This window comes from Vidua chalybeata, chromosome 1, assembly GCF_026979565.1.
Source record: "Vidua chalybeata isolate OUT-0048 chromosome 1, bVidCha1 merged haplotype, whole genome shotgun sequence".
NCBI lineage: Eukaryota > Metazoa > Chordata > Aves > Passeriformes > Viduidae > Vidua > Vidua chalybeata.
Window position 1 is genome coordinate 118,412,760 of NC_071530.1, and position 19,330 is coordinate 118,432,089.

The following is a 19,330-nucleotide window of genomic DNA, read 5'->3' on the forward strand; positions in this document are numbered from 1 at the left end:
TTGAGTATCTCCAAAGATGCAGACTCCAGACCTCGCTGGGCAACTTGTGGCAGTACTCAGTCATCTTCACAGTGGAGAAGTGTGTCCTGATGTTCAGAGGGAACCTCCTGCATTTGGGAGTTTGGAGTCTGGGCCCTTTGCCTCTAGTTGCAGCACTGGGCACCACTGAAAAGAGCCTGGCTCTGTCCTCATTGCACTGTCCCTTCAGACATTTGCACACATTGATGAGTTCCCCTCATGGAGCCTTCTCCATCCTGGACAGTCCCAGCTCTCTCAGCCTTTTCTCACAGGTCAGATGCTCCAGTCTCTTCATCATCATTGTGGCCCTTTTTTGGACCCTCTTCAGTATGTGTCCATGTCTCTTTTGCACTTTGGAGGCCCTTATCTGGACCCAGCACTCCAGATGTGACTTTACAAGCGCTGAGTAGATGGTAAGGATTATCTCCCTTAACCTGCTAGCTTTACTGAAGCATATCAGCAAGACAGTTTATTTCAATTGTCAAGTTGCTCAAAGTAAAATCTGAGATCTTCTATCCCTGCCACAACTGGAAGAAAGAGTCAAAAGCTGTAGGTTCTCCATAAAGGTCAGGAGTGCTTTATCTGATCACTTGTATCTCCTATGTGCTTTGATGTTGTTAGTATTAACCCTACCAGATTCAACAAACTATGAATATAATTCAGCTTTTATAAATTGTCTTTCCTTGCCTTGGAACTTAAAATTCACACCACTGTTAAGCAATGACGCCAAGTATCTTTATGCATGTATATCTCTCAGCTCCGGGCTTTAAGTACTTCAACTCTCTACGAGCCTGGAAAAAGAGGGAGTGGTAGGAGGAAGGACTGGAGTGACTCAGAGTCCTTCAGTCCTTAGCTCTGGCTATGTGTAACTGGAGGCTTCTGAAGCAACCCCAGACCTCTTGTTCTGTCTGGGCCATGTTTCAAATTTTTTATGTCTGATATTCAACTTTGAATTTCCAGACATGTTCTGATTTGCCTGTTTTGAAAAGACATGCAATGTATACATGAAATAAAAAGTATAAGCCAGACTTTTTAGATAGAAGAGCTGATCTGACAAAAGATTTATGACAATTCAGCAAATTTTGAGTCTTTTAAAGATTCTTTAGAATGTGTTAAAGATACAGAACAACAAAACTCCCTAGATTTGCTGGGATTGTGTTCGTTTCCTTCCAAGTAAGGAGTGCTAGCAGGAAAAGCAAGGCCGTTTGCAGAGCGGTCCCAGCTCTGCGCACCAGAGGGCGCTGTATCCACACGGAACTGCAAGTCCCGGTGTGTGCCAGGAATGCAGAGCACGGATCTTGTAATACGAGGGATTTGGATAACCTGGACGTGATTTTATTTTCTGCCCGTTTTGTATTTTTTTCCCTAAATTTCTTCTTATCATTAGAAAGAGTACATTTTGGTTTGGTTTGTATTGCAAGAATGATAAAGTCATGTCAAAGATAAGAGATCAAGCATGCTGATTGAATAATCTGGTTTATTGTGTTCATGCAATGTAATGAATTAGCTATACCTACTCTGTTGTTATTGTCCTGGGAAAGATACTTTGACTATGCTATTTTGACTTCTCATAACTATGAGAAACACCCACATTTTAGACTGAAATGCCCCTTGCCTTCTCCCCATACAAAGCTGAAATTTGAGGGAATGTTTGAAATTAAGTATATACCTAAGAACAGGAGAAATGTTAAAATCATATGCTTCACATTAAAAAGTATCTTCTTAACAATTTTTTATTAACTCTCCTGTTGTTTTGTTTTTATATGGTCATAATTATATAATCATAAATATACTTTATATATATGTGATTATAACATACTTTGTTGTGCATTTGACCATAACTGTATCATATATGTGATATACATGTATCTCATATATATATATGATCATAAATATACTTTATAGATATACACTTCATATGATCATAACTATAGAACCCACAATTCCTGTCCTCCTGGCTCTGCTCATGGATGGTGGGGGATAGATATGAATGAAGGAGCGAATTTGAACCTGAAAACAGGGTGGCAGGGGGTTAGGGTTTTAATTTTTGTCTTGGTTTCTTACCATCCAAATCTCTTTTAATTAGTTATAAATTAAATTCATTTTCCCCAAGTTACGTCTGTTTTGCCCACGACAGTAATGGGTAAGGGATCACCCTATCTTTATGTTGGTCTTTGAGCTTTTCAGTTTATCATCTTTTCCCATTCTGTTGAAGGGGGGGTGGTGGATGGTGTGAGGTGGGTAGAGGTCTGGCAGCCAGCCAAAGTCAACATAGTACAAAGGATATGGTTTGGAATTGGGTGATCTAGGAAATTTGTGGATGAACTATTTGGTTCCAAGGATGATATACCAAGATAAATTGAGTTTTTAAAATCTCTAACATTTATAGTCTTCTCTGTTTCAAATGAAAAGGAATGTCTCTCTAGGTTTTCATGCTGTAAGAGGAGAAACTCCATCAGAATAAAAGACAACATCCTACATCTTCTGCTTTGATAGAAAAATTTACAAGAACTTAGAACTAAGTCCTGAAGGGACTTCTTAAATTAATCCTGTTTTGAAAGAAATTATGTAGTAAACCTAAGCCATGGCTGGTCTTAAAGAAGCGAAATTTAGAGCAAGAGACTGTTTTATATTTAAAACAATTTAATATATTTGCATGTAAAAAAAAAAAAAAGACAAACTCAATACCCTATCAGGAGTAAAGCACAGAAGAACAATTAACTCAATACACAGTTGTCCCAATTTTTTTGGTGTCATTAACTCTTGGATATATCAGCTTTTAGACTCATGAATGTTTTATTTGCTCTTTCATAGATCTTCCTGAGAGATAACCAATTGGATACTGGACAACAAAAGATGTAATCAGACTCCGCTGACCTGTTTAACCCTGATTGTGAAGGATGAAAAGCAGCAGCTGCTTTCTGTGGAGCAGCACTTCTGGTGGCACTTGCTTCTTTCCTTTGGGATGATATTGGCATAAAGACATCAAGGTATTGAACTCATAATGTTGTAAGTTCACAACACCTGTCAGACTGTGTTCTACCACTTTTTAAAGCAGGTATGTTCTTTGAATAACTTTGCCTTATTTTTCAGCACTAATCCAAATGAGCTATGGGTATTGTAAGAAAAAAAGGCATACATATTATTACAACCTCTGTATAAGATGCTTAATGCTGGGTAGTATAAAATCGACACAGAAGGAGCTTAAGTTATCTGGGGTCCCACCTTCTTAGGAGATGTGGAATTGTTACCTGAATTTGGATTGTGTTTTAATAATTTTACTGTCATTCAAGGAAGAGAACAACATCTTCTTGCTTTTGTTCTACTGAACAAAAAAAAGTAGCTCAAAAATAGTATTCTAATGTAATTTCAGTCATCAGGAATGTATCTAGTACTAAAATTGTGACTGTTAAAGGAGAGTTTAACGTTTTCTAGAAAAGTATTGTCTCTTTGCACTTTTAGTATTTTATAGGACTGCTTTAAATAAGTAAGAAATAATTTTGATTAGCTAAAGTTAAAGCTTCAAGGTGATTAATTACTAGAAGACTGAATAGTCTATTGAGTCTAAATTTCCATAGCTGATTAGGTTATTAAAATTATTTTATGAGAAAGTACAAATTATATGACCTTGTACTTCTTCAAAATTAAATCCACCGTAACTTTAATTTTGGTTTATGCTTCAGGGCTGCCAGGTTGCTGATCAGCATTATGTCACAGATTTATAACTAATGCTGTATATCTGTGACTTCACAGGGTTACTACCATTATCTTGTGCATTAACAGGCTTCATGTGCCTTGCATGATTCCAGTGCCAGGATAGATACCAGGATTATGTTAAATATGCTCTACACATGTCATCATGAACAGAAAACATGGTAACTACTGCAGGTGGTAAAGTAATATCTACTCACATGCAATTTCATTTTCTAATTGCTAACTTAAAACCAGAAGTTCAGTACATTTAATTGAGGGATTGTTTTCAACACTTAGAAGTAGAAAGGTATTTTTTTCAGCAGGTCAAAGGACCCTTAATTGTGAGTTGGTTGATCAGAAAAAGAAAGCATCAAAGTAAATCCTTTGTGCCAGAATTACTACATGGATTATGTTTCTCTGTGTACTTACATGGTATTTGATTTTCTCTTTCATATTGAATAATACCAAAGAACTTAAAAGTGTTACATGATTGGTTCTGAACCAAAATGTGGCTTAGTAAATAATATATGAATAATGTCATGATAGTGTTTCTAGCTCAGCAATGAGAAGGGTGTAATAAAAGAAAGGGTAGTCTTACCTAACAAAGCTGGTTTACAGCTCGCTTTTAGGTTTTTTCTGTGGTCACTTTTCAGCTTTTGGAGAGGGGTCCAACACTCAAAGAAAGAAAGTTGTGGTGAGAGTTTTGTTGTGGCAAGTCTGCCATCAATGAGCTGTAGCTTTCTCTTATGAATTGTAGGTATCTATATCTTGTGGTTTAAATTATGGTTTATGTAGCACCCTAGAATGGTTTAACTTGGAAGGGACCCTGAAGGTCATCTCGTTCCAACCCCCTACCCTGGGCAGGACACCTTCCACTAGATCAGGTTGCTCAGAGCCTCATCCAGCCTAGCCTTGAAAACCTCCAGGGATGGGGCAGCCACAGCTTCTCTGGGCAACCTGTTCCAGTGTTTCACCACCCTCACAGTGAAGAATTTATTGCTAATATCTAATCTAAATTTAGCCTCTTTCAGTTTAAAGCCATTCCCACTTGTCCTATTACTACATCTATTTGTAAAAAGTCCCTCTCCAGGTCTCTTATAGGCCCTCTCTAAGTACTGGAAAGCTGCTTGAAGGAATTTCTGCTCTTTGAGTTTCTTTGTGTCATTGCCTAGCATTAGCTAGGTCTGGTTTAAAAATGTTTCATTCTCCAAATCCAAAAGGATGAACTGCACACCGTAAGGAGGTAATCAAACCACTCAGTGAAGAATCACTGGTTTGTCTGCTTCTCTTCTGTGATAAAGGAAGGAACAAATGTTAGATCTAAAGGGGACTAAATCTGTCAGTCTGTGCTTGCACTATACTGTAAGGGTACCATGTTAAATTTATCATTCATTCAGTCCTAAGTCTTGTATCTCAAATAAGATAGGACCCTGATAGATGGTAGTGTTTCCAATGAAGATTTTTTTATAAAGTTACTTTTATAACACCAGGATCAATTCTTGGTATCTACTCTCATCATGTTAAGTACAGATTCACTCCACTGGTTCTCAGGGTCATGGGTTAGGAGTCAAAGAATCAATCAGGTTGGAAAAGATCTCTGAGATCACCAAGTCCAATCTATGACTGAACACCATGTCAACTAAACTATGGCACAAAGTGCCACATCCAGTCCTTCCTTAAACACCTCCAAGGACGGTGACTCCACCACCTCCCCGGAAGCCCATTCCAATATCTAATCACTCTTTCTGTGAATAAATTCTTCTTATGTCTGACTTAGACCTCCCCTAGTGTACCTTAAGACTGTGTCCTCTTGTCCTGTTGCTGTTTGCCGGGGAGAAGACACCAACCCCCACCTGGCTACAATCTCCTTTCATGGAGTTGTAGGGAGTGGTAAAGTCACCCTTGAGCCTCCTTTTCTCCAGGCCAAACAGCCCCAGCTGCCTCAGCTGCTCCTCATCAGACTTGTGCTCCAGACCCTTCACCAGTTCCATTGCTCTTCTCTGAACTTGTTTCAGCACCTCAATGTTCTTCCTGAATTGAAGAGCCCAGAACTGGACACAATTCTGTAGAGATAGTAGGGAGAAAGTGCTTGGCCAGTTGTTCTCGGAGTCTGTATGTCTGTTGACAATATAAGGAGTCTAGTTTGATTCAGAGTCAAATTTAATCACAATTTAAGCACCTGAGATTGGTTAGGCTGAACCTGAACCCTTGTGTTAAGAAAGTAAAAATTCTCCACTTTGTTGCGTTAGGTAATACTCAGAGGTACAAAGCACTTACCCTGCTGTAAGAAGTCAATAACCTCAACAGTGGAATAATTCTCCTAAGACTTAGTAAAGAAAAATGCAAGCAAACACAAATAAAACTAGGTGGAAATATAATGTTTGGGTATTAATGCTATAGTGAATTTAACTATTCATTTCAGTGACGGCAACATCAAGTCTTTAATATGAACAGTGCTACCCAACACAAAAGCTTCTGTTCTTTAGTTTTTGCTTTTCCAATTTCTCATTTTTTCCTAATTATAAACTATATTAAAGGACAGAGTATAATATAGAGGAGATTTTATTCTAGATTCACTTTCATGTATTTTTAACCTTTTGCTGCCTGAAAAAATCTATTAAAATGAACAATAAGAAATACTATCTCTATATACTTGCAGTCCCTGGTATTTTATATTATGTTCTACATTAGCAGCTTTGGTAATGCACTGCTATCATGGCTGAACAAAGGCAACGTGCTTTGTCAACATCAGGTGAAGCGTTATATGAAATCCTGGCACTAGAGAAGGGAGCAACACATGATGAGATTAAGAAGTCCTACAGGTATGTAAAATGTGCTCTGCAACAGGTCTAAAAATGCTTATTTATCTGGCATGATTATGACGGTAAAGCCTTTTGAGTTACCTGCACAGTAGACATTCATTGTCACAATCCTTCCTTCTTTTTAAATTTGTGAGCCTGAAAAGACTCGGAGATGATGCAGTGCAAATCTATTGATTTCATCACACAAGCATCTGTGAATAATCAAAAATATTTTAATCTAAGTGAATGAGAGGTCAGACTGTTGGGATAAACCAACCTGAGCTATTTGAATACTGCACCCAGTTCTTGTGTTAGTATTTTTCCTGAAGTTTGTTGAAAAGTAAAGGTAATGCAAATGCTGTAATGACAATTTGAGACCTAGAGTAAGAGACGTAAGAAGTTCAATCAGTTTATCTTGTCAGAAAAGAAAAAGAAGATTATTTAGAAGAAAAGATAGATTTAGAAGAAAAGAAAAAGATAGGTTATTTGATTGGAATGTGTAAAGTCCTTGAAGGGGAAAATTGCTAGGTGTGAGATAGTTGTTCACTTTATGAAGGCAGGTATAATAAAAAGCAGAGCTTGGGATCTGAAAATTATTTGAGCTGAAAAAGAGGTACATGGTTTTAACTGTAAGTATAATCAAATACTGAAAAATACTGGCACAGGAATGGTAGTTTTTCTATTGAAAAAGAAGAGAGAACATTAAGAATAGTTTGAGTCAAAAAAAAGTTATCAAAAGGTGGCAGATATTTTATTGTTGAAATGTAACAAGACCTAGAAGTAAGACCAGAAGATTTTATGGGTAATTTTGCCCTTAAATTTGCTCAGGTCCTATTGAAAGAGAAAAAAAATTCAATGTCATGTGTGAAGTAGATGTTCTTGACACTGAAATATGTCAGACATGTATTTGCAGGTTTAATAAATATTGTAAAACTTTTATTACAGCATAATTCTGGGTATTGTTGGTTGCACTATATTACCAGGCAAACTTAACACAGCTTACTTTTTCTATCAAATGTAAGAATGTATATGAACTCAAAAAGATTTATGAAATAGATCTACTTGCATCGTTTAGCTTGAATTTTGGCAAGACTCTGTCCTCCATGTTTTTGAACAAATTGCATTTCCCCTGCTTTCTGTTCCTAAAGACACATATTCAATGGAGGCAAAAGTAGTGAATGTCCAAACTCTTCATACAATGGAAGGAGAACTGTTGACATCCCATGGTTCTGTTGTCTTGCATAATTATACCACTGGGGAAAAAGCATACTATGGTATAAAATTCACTTATGACTTGCACCTTCTGTGTCCCTGTAGTACAACCTAGCTGTAGAAATCATCTTCTGTCTCAAACTTCATGTTTTCTGGTTGCTTTTGCATTTAATTTTCTAGAAAATCCCAAAGAAGAAAGTTGTCATGGAAGAATGTAGAATGCAATTAACTTTATTTAATGCTGAGCGTGAATATGGATCATTTACACAGTGATCTATGGCAAAACTGACAGTGGTGCTTCCTCCATCTTTATTAGTAATTAGAGAAAAAAAAAGGCTGCTTCTGATTGAAGTGGAAATGTCAGAGGGATTCACTTTTAATAGAGCAGCTGTAAATATTTGCAAGATAAAATGATGAGTCAGTCTCATAGATTTGCTTTAATTATAATTTAATTTATGTTAATCCAAAAATCTGCTGCTGGAATGGTATTCTTTAGTACAAGGTATAAAACCAGCCATACCTGATTCTGAGTTTCCTGCCATTATTAATTAAGTCACTGTTAATTATACCACCACAGCCCAGGGCAAAATTTGCTTTTTAATAAACATGACAGACATGACTCTGTGATTTTATTTGGAGTTTGGCACAATCTAATTTATCAGACACTAAAGCTAATGGGCTTTTAATCAGTAGAATTTCAAAGGAGATCTGTTTATCTTCAATATAATACAAAAATAATTTTAGAACCTTTTTTTTTTTTTGGCATAATAAATGAAATTGTACTTTGACTTATGCTTTCTTGTCTGACAGTGAAGTAATATGCAGAGAGATAGATACTGGATTTCTTTTCTTCAGAAGTTTCAAAAGATCCTGTTTGATAGACTGCTTATAAGAAAATTACAGAATCGTAGAGTGGCTTGTGTTGGAAGGGACCTTAAAGATCATCTACTTCCAGTCCTCTGCCCAAGGTTGTTCAGACTTGACAAAGTTGTTCAAAGGCTCATCCAATATGGCCTTGAGCATGTCCGGGGATAGGTCATCCACAACTTCTCTGAGCAACCAATTCCAGTGCATCACCAACCTCACAGTGAAGAATTTCCTTGTAATATCTAATCTAAACTTTGCTCTTTCAATTTCTAGCCATTGCCCCGTGCCCCTTTGCCCACACGCCCATGTCAAAAGCCCTGCTCCAGCTTTCTTGTAGACCCTACCTAAATACTGGGAAGTTCCAATTATGTCACACTAAAGATTTCTCTTCTCCAGTCTGAATAATCCAAATTCTTCTGGCCTTTCCTCCCAGGAAAGGAGCACCATTCTTCTAATCATCATGGTGTGCCTCCTCTGGACTTGCTCCAAAAGGTCAACATATCTGTGATGGTAAATTGGTGATTAAGAATTTTATTAGAAAATGTGTACCGCACTCTTAATGCCATTTAATTATTACAAAGAAAGGAGGGAAAATGGCTTACTCATGCCTATGTCAGTGGCCTGCTCTACTCCTGATATGGCCTCTAGGTCCACCCAAGACTCCACACAGCCACAAGAGGACACAGCACCTATGGTCCAGGAAAGGGAATGAAAAGCTCTGGAGAATGCGGGCATCGATCCCACTACCTCTCACATGCTAAGCAAGCACTCTACCACTTGAGCTAATTCCCCACCCTGCAGCCTCTGACCGAGATCCTCTCCCCTCCCAGGCACCCAGCTCTGATTCAGGATGCTCTGTGCCCGAAGCCTGGGCCTCCCATTCATATCATTCTCATACCACCCACTCACAGTCCTGCTGGAGGAAACTTTGGCCAACTTCAGTGCTCAGAATCACCATCCCCTGCCCAAGGGTTCACTCAAAACTGCTGGGGCAATAGTATTCCCAAACTAAGGCAAGAGATCATGACTGGGCAGCTCATTCTGGGGAGTCCCCTGGGCAGGACCAGAAGAAGGCAGCAGTGTCAGTGCAGGACGTGTGCCAGAGGCAAAAGGTGACTCCTTCGAGCCGGAGTTGAACCAGCGACCTAAGGATGGCCATGCACGGGAGCCTACAGTCCTCCGCTCTACCAGCTGAGCTATCGAAGGAAGCATGGGCACCTGCCCAGGACCTCGCCCAACACTTTTCCCAAGCTACAGTGCACTATCAGGCCTCTATTACCACATCCTGCTTCCAAAAGCCTCAGCTCCAACATCACCGATCCTTGCTCAGCCCTTTAGCCCATCAGTCATGCAAACCACAAACAAATGCTCCATAAGCTCTTTGGATTTCATCTTCTACAGATGGACTTTTCTTAGGGCCACACACAGCTTACCTATATCCTGCTGCATTTTCCCTTGATTCTCTTTCACTGTGCTGTCTTTTGCTCTCTGCTCAAGCATAAGACAAACAAAATTACAGCCATTTCTGTGTTTTGTATCCTATGCCTAAACACAGCAACAAGTCCTCCAAACATCTGTTTCTCCAAACTGAACATGCCCACTCTCCTCAGCTGATCCTTAAAGACAAATCCATCAATTCCTTGAGATTCTTAGCAGCCCTTGGCTGAGGTTGTAACATTTCATTTATGTTCTTTTCTGTACTGGGCTTGATATTTGAGAACTGTCAAGCAAAGAAAGAGAACATAATTTCTTCTGTTAAACTGCCCATAGGAATCTTGATACAACCCTAAATATCTTCCTTCTCTGTAAATTCAGGGCACACCATAACTTTCCACAGGGGACACATGGAGCCCTGGCAAAGGGCCCTGCATCCAGGCAAGGGGAATGAAAAGCTCTGGAGAATGCGGGCATCGATCCCACTACCTCTCACATGCTAAGCGAGCGCTCTACCACTTGAGCTAATTCCCCACCTGCAGCCCCTGACCAAGGTCCTCTCCCCTCCCAGGCACCCAGCCCTGACCCAGGATGCCCTGTACACAAAGCCTGGGCCTCCCATTCATATCACTCTCACACCACCAACCCACCCACTCACTTTCCTGATGGAGGTGACTGCAGACAAGCCCCAGTGTCAGAATCACCATCCCCTGCCCAAGGGTTCACCAAGAATGCCTTGGCCAATTATCTCCCACAGCTTAGGCAAGAGCTCATGCCTGGGCAGCTCATTCTGGGGAGTCCCCTGGGCAGGACCAGAAGAAGGCAGCAGTGTCAGTGCAGGACGTGTGCCAGAGGCAAAAGGTGACTCCTTCGAGCCGGAGTTGAACCAGCGACCTAAGGATGGCCGTGCACGGGAGCCTACAGTCCTCCGCTCTACCAGCTGAGCTATCGAAGGAAGCATGGGCACTTGCCCAGGACCTCGCCCAACACTTTTCTCAAGCTACAGTGCACCATCAGGCCTCTATTACCACATCCTGCTTCCAACAGCCTTAGCTCCAACATCACCGATCCTTGCTCAGCCCTTTAGCCCATCAGTCATGCAAACCACAAACAAATGCTCCATAAGCTCTTTGGATTTCATCTTCTACAGATGGACTCTCCTTAGGGCCATACAGATCTTACCTATATCCTGCTGCATTTTCCCTTGATTCCCTTTCACTGTGCTGTAGTTTGATCTCTGCTCAAGCACAAGACAAAACAAACTGATAGCCATTTCTCAATTCTGTGACCCACAGTGAAGTAACACAAGGTCATCTGCAAGTCCTCAGAACCTCTCTTACTGTAAACTGAAGATGCCTACTCTCCCCAGCCCATCCTTAAAGAGAAATCCAGTTATTCCTTGAGATTCTTGGTGGTCCATCACTGAAGTTGTTCCATTTCATTTATGTTCTTTTCTGTACTGGGCTTGATATTTGAGAACTGCCAAACTGTCTGGGTTTAGTCAAGCTAAGGGGGTAGAAACTTTAAAACAAGTTACCTTCCATTTATTTTTAGTCAATCCCTTCCACCAATAAGTAGAGAGGAACACAAGTATATAAAAATGAAAAATAAGTTTACAAAAAATGTGAAATAGCAACAGGCAAAAAAATAACAAATATAATCACTAGTTACAATATTTCTAAATCTCATAGACTCTTTGGGAACAAGGAGATACTAAAAGTGGCAGAGAAAACCCTCTGCCCAAGATAGCACCCTCCATGAAGGATTGCATGTGGAGAGACAAAGATTGTGGCAGCCTCTCCCTCTTTCCACTGCATGTGGACAGAGAGAACAAAACAACACAGATACCAAACCTCCATGATTACAAAAACTTCCCCTAAACAACAAGCAACAGAGAACAAGGGCAAAACAAAAAGAAAACCTAGAGTCCAAAACCAAACAAATAGCCTTCCTATCTCTCTGGTGGCAGCAGCTCTGTCACAAAAGTCACTCCAGTACCTGAAACTCGATCCGGCTGGAACTCATATAGGGACTTCACTTTTTCATGAGGAGAAACAGCAGGCAGTTGGCAGGGGTGACTCAGACTCCCCTTCCACTGGGCACTGCTGGCAGGTTGGTACGACCATGTAGAGTGGGGCTGCTGCACTTTTCTTGGTGTGATGTTGTGACGGTAAAAAGGTGAAATTTGCTTTGAAGCAGTCCAGGACCACAAAATGCAGCTCCTTGGAAGTCTGAAGCAACCCTCTCAGGAAAGAAAACAAAAGAAAACCAAGGGGAGCCTCTACCCATGCTGCCTCAGCTGTTTCCCTGTGAGAATGAAATAGAAAGAGCAAAAACCAAGAGGCAAGAAAGAGCAATGCCTGAGAGATCCTGGCTTCTAAAAGACCTGTCAATGCCACAGCCCTGCAGTTCCATTTCCGGCCACAAGGTTTTCAAGAGAGAGTAACAATGCTGGGCACAGATGGCTATGGAATATGGTAAAATTTTGGGTTACCCAGGACACAAGCAAAGGAGAAAATCAATTAATCCATTAAACTGCCGATAGTACTGTTGACGTCATCCTCCTCTTCAAATCCAGGGCACACCATAATTTCTCCACAGCCTCCTCAGATGTCAGATGGATCCCTGACAAAGGGCCCTGCATCCAGGTAAGGGGAACGAAAAGCTCTGGAGAATGCGGGCATCGATCCCACTACCTCTCACATGCTAAGCGAGCGCTCTACCACTTGAGCTAATTCCCCACCTGCAGCCCCTGACCAAGGTCCTCTCCCCTCCCAAGCACCCAGCCCTGACCCAGGATGCCCTGTACACAAAGCCTGGGCCTCCCATTCATATCACTCTCACACCACCAACCCACCCACTCACTTTCCTGATGGAGGTGACTGCAGACAAGCCCCAGTGTCAGAATCACCATCCCCTGCCCAAGGGTTCACCAAGAATGCCTTGGCCAATTATCTCCCACAGCTTAGGCAAGAGCTCATGCCTGGGCAGCTCATTCTAGGGAGTCCCCTGGGCAGGACCAGAAGAAGGCAGCAGTGTCAGTGCAGGACGTGTGCCAGAGGCAAAAGGTGACTCCTTCGAGCCGGAGTTGAACCAGCGACCTAAGGATGGCCGTGCACGGGAGCCTACAGTCCTCCGCTCTACCAGCTGAGCTATCGAAGGAAGCATGGGCACCTGCCCAGGACCTCGCCCAACACTTTTCCCAAGCTACAGTGCATCATCAGGCCTCTATTACCACATCCTGCTTCCAACAGCCTTAGCTCCAACATCACCGATCCTTGCTCAGCCCTTTAGCCCATCAGTCATGCAAACCACAAACAAATGCTCCATAAGCTCTTTGGATTTCATCTTCTACAGGTGGACTCTCCTTAGGGCCATACAGATCTTACCTATATCCTGCTGCATTTTCCCTTGATTCCCTTTCACTGTGCTGTAGTTTGATCTCTGCTCAAGTATCGGATAAAGGAGAGTATTTCCTCAACTCTGTAATCTCCTATAAGCATGAAGGTCATGCCTAAGCCCTTTGATTCTCTCCTCCAACAGTCTGAACATTCTCACTGTTCCTGCTCATCCATGTAGAGCAGTCCCTCCACTCCATGAGGTTCTTGGTGGCCCTCCACTGAGATTCCTCCATTCCACTGATGTCCTTTTCTGTGTGTGGGATCATTGCTCCCAAGCATCCTGATGGCGTTTTTCTGAGGTCACTGCACATGATCCACATGTGTCTTCAACACAGAGGCACAAATTTGGGCACTGTCATGGCTTTATTTTGCAGGCCGTTAAACATCGCAGAACTGATCACCCACACTCTTCCCCACAGCGGGAGTAAAATTCACGGGGTGATAAAAAGATGGTTTAATAAGGCAGAAAAGAAATGAAAAGTGAAATAACTAGAACAATAATAATAATAACAATAATAATAGCAACTTTAATATTAATAGAACTAAATCACATGATGCACAACACAGTTGCTTTACACTCAGTGAATGATGCCCAGTGAGCTCTTGAGCAGCAGCTTCCAGCCGTCTTTTCCCTTAATTTATATACGGAGCATGATGCCATATGGTATGGAATATTCCTTTGGCCAGTTGGGGTCAACTGTCCTGGCTGTCTCCTCCCAACGCCTTTTGCCCACCAGCCTCCTTGATGGTGGGGTAATGTGAGAAGCTGAAAAGTCCTTGACTCATGATGAGCACTGCTCAGTAAAAACTAAACCATCAGAATGTTATGAGTATTATATTCTCCTCCTTGATCTAAAACACAGCACCATACCAGCTACTAGTAAGAAAACTAACTCAATCCCATCTGAAATCAGGTCAATATTTATGTCTTATTCTATACCATTTATGTCATGCCAAGGTCCCACAGGTTCCAATGCCTCTTTTATGGTCTTTTTATATACATATGCAGATATCATTCCCTTAGCCTATGGACCATTCCTCTAAAATATCAGTTGAGTTTATTTAGTCCATGACTTTGGGCTCCTCTTTAATAGTAGTCCTTTGGGCAGGAGAGATGATGTGTGATGTTGGACTGTTGCATTCTGAAGACAGTTCTGGTTCTGTCATTGCCTCAGCCTGGTCTAATCAAAATTCATTTTTCATAGATTAATAAAGCTAAATATTTATTGTAGTAATTTTGATATGGCATACAGCAACCATAGCAAAGATGTTACACATTGTTATATAGCAATTAATATAATACAATTCAAATCATAGCCTGTTCTCACACAGAATCAAATCCCCTTGAAGTACACATCATATTTCTCCTTCCTTTTGCATTACTCACCAAGTGCACCCAGGTTCTTGATCAAAAGCAGTATCATGGATGGGTTTGCCTTTGCCTGAAGTAGAAATAGCCCAGACTGACTTACACAGCATAATTTCTATGTGCACTACAGGGACTTTTCCCTTTTGTACATCAAAGTTTTGATTGGGCAGGGCCAGTTTGATTAGAAGATGCTCTAGTGTTGGCTAACCATGTGACTTTTGCTAAATGTGTATTCCAATGTTAAAATGTCCCAGCACCCATTGCTCTCAGTGTAGTCTTTAACAGTTCATCTGTCCAATTTTCTGGAGGCTGGTGCACGGTAGGAGTGTGATACACCCATTCAATGACATTCTGTTTGAGCCAAATGTCTAAGAGGTTGCTTCTGACATAAGTACCATTGTCTGACCCAGGTGTTCTTTCTGGGGTTCATTTCTACCTTGTTTCTCAAGGCACAGGATACTATTCCAGCCAGTGGCATGAGGAACAAAATATGTTTCCAGCCATCTGGTTGTAGGTTCCACCATACATAGCAGTAAAAATTTCTTTAAGCAAAGAGTAGTCAAGCACTGGAAGAGGTTGCTCATGAAGGGGGTTGAGTCACCATCTCTGGAGGTATTTAAAAGACATGTAGATGTGCACTTAGGGACATGGTTTGGTGGGGGACTTAACAGTGCTGGGTTAATGCTTGGATCTGATGATCTTCAAGGGCTTTTTCAACCTAAATAATTCTACAGTTCTGTGAGTGTAAGCACCTGGGGCTTGCATTGGCACATTTGTGGGAATGTGATATCATCAATCTGCTAGACTTCCCCATGTTTATATTTCAGCCACTGTCCTCCATTAGAGAGAGGCTTTAACTGTCTGGCTTGTTTTATTTCAGGCCATGTTTCATATTCATGGATAATTATGGATAGTGTCCGTGGTTAAGTCCACCCCTCAGTCAGGACGTGATGTATCTGTTGTATTTCTTCCTTGATGGCCTGAGATATCATGGGCCCATTAAGTTATAAATAGTTCATGCTTATATTACCAGTCCAGATCCACCTGATCCACTTCAATCTTAGCATCCTGACCCATCAGCTCGGATTTTTGATTTTAGTCAGTGACCTGAGTAAATTACTACATGATGTGATTTAACAACACAGTTCTCTATCCAAGCAGAAATATCCTGCCGTAACCCAGCAGTCCAGGTGGGTTTACCTCTGCTCTGCCAGTTGACCTACTTCAGTTTCAATGGCCCCCTGCAAAAAGCATTTGTCACCATCTATGAGTCTGCATAGAGATAATGTACTGGCCATTTTCCCTTTCAGCAATGTCAAAAGCCAGCTGGATAGCTTTCACCAGTAGCTTTCACCTCTCAAAACTGACTAGATTTACCTTGTCATTCAGCAGTTTCTGCAATGTGTATGGGACTCCACACAGCAGCTTTCCACCTTTGGTATTTTCCCAAAATATGACAGGACTCACTAGGGCATATTGTTTTTAATTTTCTGGTATTTCATTTACAATGGGGCTTTGGCAGGACACATCACATCCTTTTCAGGCAATATTCTAAAACCTTTGCCTTCTGGCCAGTCAATGATAACTTCCAAAATTCCTGGGCCACTGGAATTTCCTTTTCAAGTGCATTGTATCATTGGTGTGCCCCACTTATTCCACATAGCATCAGTTGCATGATGTGTAGAATGGACTCTCCCTTTGAATATCCTGCAGAGCACTGGCAGTCAGGGTGCCAAGAGGAGCTGTGCTTCAATACTAATCATGTCTGAAGCAGCTCAAACTCCTTCATATGATGCCAATATTTCTTTTTCAGTTGGAGTATAGCCGGCCTTGAATCTTCAGTGTCCCTGATGCCAAAACCCTAAGAGTCAACCTTGTGCCTTCCCTGGATGCTTTTTGCCAATGGCTTCAAGTAGGACCATTCTCCCCAGCTGCAGCATATTTTCAACATCTTGTCATACCCAGAGCAGCCTGAGAGCTACTGTATGTACTACTTCCTTTTAAATTTGTTCAAAGATTTGTCATTGTTCTGGGCCCAAATGAAATAATTCTTCTTCCAGGTTAGTTGATAGAATGGGCTTTGTATCAGACTATAATTTAGAATAAATATTCTCCAAAAATCTCAAATGCCTAATAAAGCTTATATTTCCCTTTTGCTAATTGGTGGAGACATAGCTGTTATTTTGTTGATCACATTCATTGGGATACAGTGTTATCCATCTTGCCATTTTATTCCTAATAACTGGATGTCCTATGTAAGTCACTTGACCTTACTTTGATTTATGGCAACACTGACTTTCAGAAGATTTAGTCAATTTTCTTCCCCTTCTCAAAAACTTTGCTGTGTTTCCCCATATGATGATGTCACCAATGTATTGCAGGTGTTCCTGTTCTAGTGCAGTCTGGTTAAGTACATGAAAATGGTAGGGCTGAATTTGGTAGGGCTGAATGGTAGGGCAGGTGTACTGGACACCCCTCCAAGTGAAAGCAAATTGTGACCTGCACTCTGCTGCCAAAGGGATTGAGAAAAATGTGCTAGTGATATTGATTGTGGCAGGCCACTTGGTTGCCTTTGATACAAACTGCCTCCAGTTCAAATTGAAGTTCTAGACTGTCTGGCATGGCAGCACTTAGCAGCAGCATGGCTTCGTTCAAGTCACTATAATCTACTGTTGGTCTCCACTCTCAATCAGATTTTCACACTGGCCATATGAAACTGTTATAGGGTGAGTGAGTCCTGTTGATCCCTCCAGGGCTTTCCAGCTGACAAATCAGCTTATGCATGGGAATCAGGGGGAATTGGTTGGTGTGATATAGGGATGAGTTGGTTACCACCTCATTTATGAGTTCTTCCTCCTCAGTATGCAGCCACCTCTCTTCATCCTCTTGGTCTTGTAATGGCCCTGCTTTGGAGTAGTCTTCTTCCTGCTGCTGACTCTTAGAAGAGGCTCCTTCATCCCTTACTAAAGGAGCTGACTCTACTTCCAGTATTTCTTCTTGTGAAGATGATATTGGTACAGGTGGGTCCTTTGGTTCAGATGCAGTGTCTGTCACTGGGACTGTGGTAGCCAAAGTGCCTGACATTTTGTCATCAGATACAAAGACCTTATCCCCTTGAGGATACTGAGTAGTGTTGAACAGGACTTGCTAGGCATAGGCCAGGCCCCAGCATGTTGCAGTGATTTGTTTCTCCCTGGAATTACCAAGTTGACAGCATACTTCTTCCAAATATTTTACTTCCAAATATTTTACTTCCAAATATTTACAAAGTTTTTCAGGATTCTGAAATTGTTCAGGGGTGAAATTCCGGAATATTCAAGATGCCCATTGTTGTACATGCTTGCTGGTACTATCCCACACATCCTGTCCCTATATATGCCCAGGCTCAGGACAGTTATCTGAGTGGTATCCTTAAATAGTTGTTTAAGTCTAAACAATGCCTGAAATACAATCAGGAGGCATAGCAATAAGAACATACTGGTTTGAACATCCTGGCTATATTCAGAATTCTCAAGAGCTATTATAATTACCCTGGAGGAGAAGGGGAAGCTGTGGGAAGTGTATGCCCCACATATTGGCACTAGGAGGAAAGATAAAGGATGTAATTAGGAATAGTTTCCAACAGATGGCTCTAGAAGTATGGAGAAGATAACAATACTTGATTACAAATAAATTAGTCTTGTGACCATAAGTTTTATCATATCATAAGCCAGTGTTACAAAGTTCGAAAACATGATAACCTTGGCCCAGTCCCCAGAGGTGATAAACAGCATAACAAGAAACATTCAGAGCAAGTAAGATATTACATAACCCAACCCTGAGAACAGAAAACAACTCTCAGAGTAAATAAATCAACATCAGGATTAGCTACTATTAAACTAATATAATTAATGCGTAAAATAAATTTGTTTTAATGCACTCTAGTCAGATTTGTCATTATCTCAACCCTTCAAGACCCATGTTGGGCATCAAAAAGGGCTGTTGTGGTTTAACCTAGCAGGCAGTTAAACTCTACACAGCTGCTCACACACCCCACCCCCAAGAGGGTTTTTGGAGAGCACTGGGACAAAAAAGCAAACTTTGTGGATTGAGAAAAAGACAGTTCAAAAGGACAGAAAAGGAAGGGGGAAATATCAATAATAATAACAACAGAATTAGATTACACAAAATAAGTGACATACAGCACAATTTCTCAACACCTGCAGAGCAATGCCCAGACAGACAGCTTATAAGCAGTGGCCCCCAGCCATCTTTCTCCCTAGTATATGCTGAGCCTGATGTCATGTGGTACGGAACATTCCTTTGGTCAGCTGGGGTTACCTGTCCCAGCTGTGTCTCCTCACAGTTTCTTGTCCCCCCACAGTCTCCTTGCTGATGGGATGGTGCAAGAAGCTGAAATGTCCTTGGCTTGGCATAAACTCTGCTTACCAAGAGCTATAACAGCAGTGTGTAACCAACATTATTCACACTCTGAATCCAAAACAAAGATATTAGGAAGAAAATTAATTCTATTGTAGCTAATAATCTATATAAAC

At 41.1% G+C, this 19,330-nt stretch overlaps 1 protein-coding gene and 3 non-coding genes across 14 annotated transcripts in view; 1 reads left to right on the plus strand and 3 right to left on the minus strand.

The window, feature by feature from the left end:
* Nucleotides 1-19,330, plus strand: part of DNAJC5B (DnaJ heat shock protein family (Hsp40) member C5 beta) — a 58,613-nt gene that overhangs the window by 14,407 nt on the left and 24,876 nt on the right. For 8 of the 11 annotated variants that reach the window (XM_053960494.1, XM_053960529.1, XM_053960488.1 and 5 more), the window contains 2 exons: nt 2,833-3,008; nt 6,406-6,533. In XM_053960494.1, the coding sequence (XP_053816469.1) occupies nt 6,427-6,533 (107 nt within the window). In that variant the 5' untranslated portion in view covers nt 2,833-3,008; nt 6,406-6,426. Of the gene's footprint in view, nt 1-2,832; nt 3,009-3,039; nt 3,077-3,771; nt 3,894-6,402; nt 6,534-19,330 lie in introns of those variants that run through there. The other 3 variants (XM_053960507.1, XM_053960499.1, XM_053960558.1) reach the window with 3 other exon arrangements.
* On the minus strand, nt 9,709-9,797 carry TRNAY-GUA (transfer RNA tyrosine (anticodon GUA)). Its single transcript is given in 2 exon segments — nt 9,709-9,744; nt 9,761-9,797. It is a non-coding gene; the product is annotated as a tRNA-Tyr (tRNA).
* Nucleotides 10,892-10,980, minus strand: TRNAY-GUA (transfer RNA tyrosine (anticodon GUA)). Its single transcript is given in 2 exon segments — nt 10,892-10,927; nt 10,944-10,980. It is a non-coding gene; the product is annotated as a tRNA-Tyr (tRNA).
* TRNAY-GUA (transfer RNA tyrosine (anticodon GUA)) lies at nt 13,099-13,187 on the minus strand. The gene is given in 2 exon segments: nt 13,099-13,134; nt 13,151-13,187. It is a non-coding gene; the product is annotated as a tRNA-Tyr (tRNA).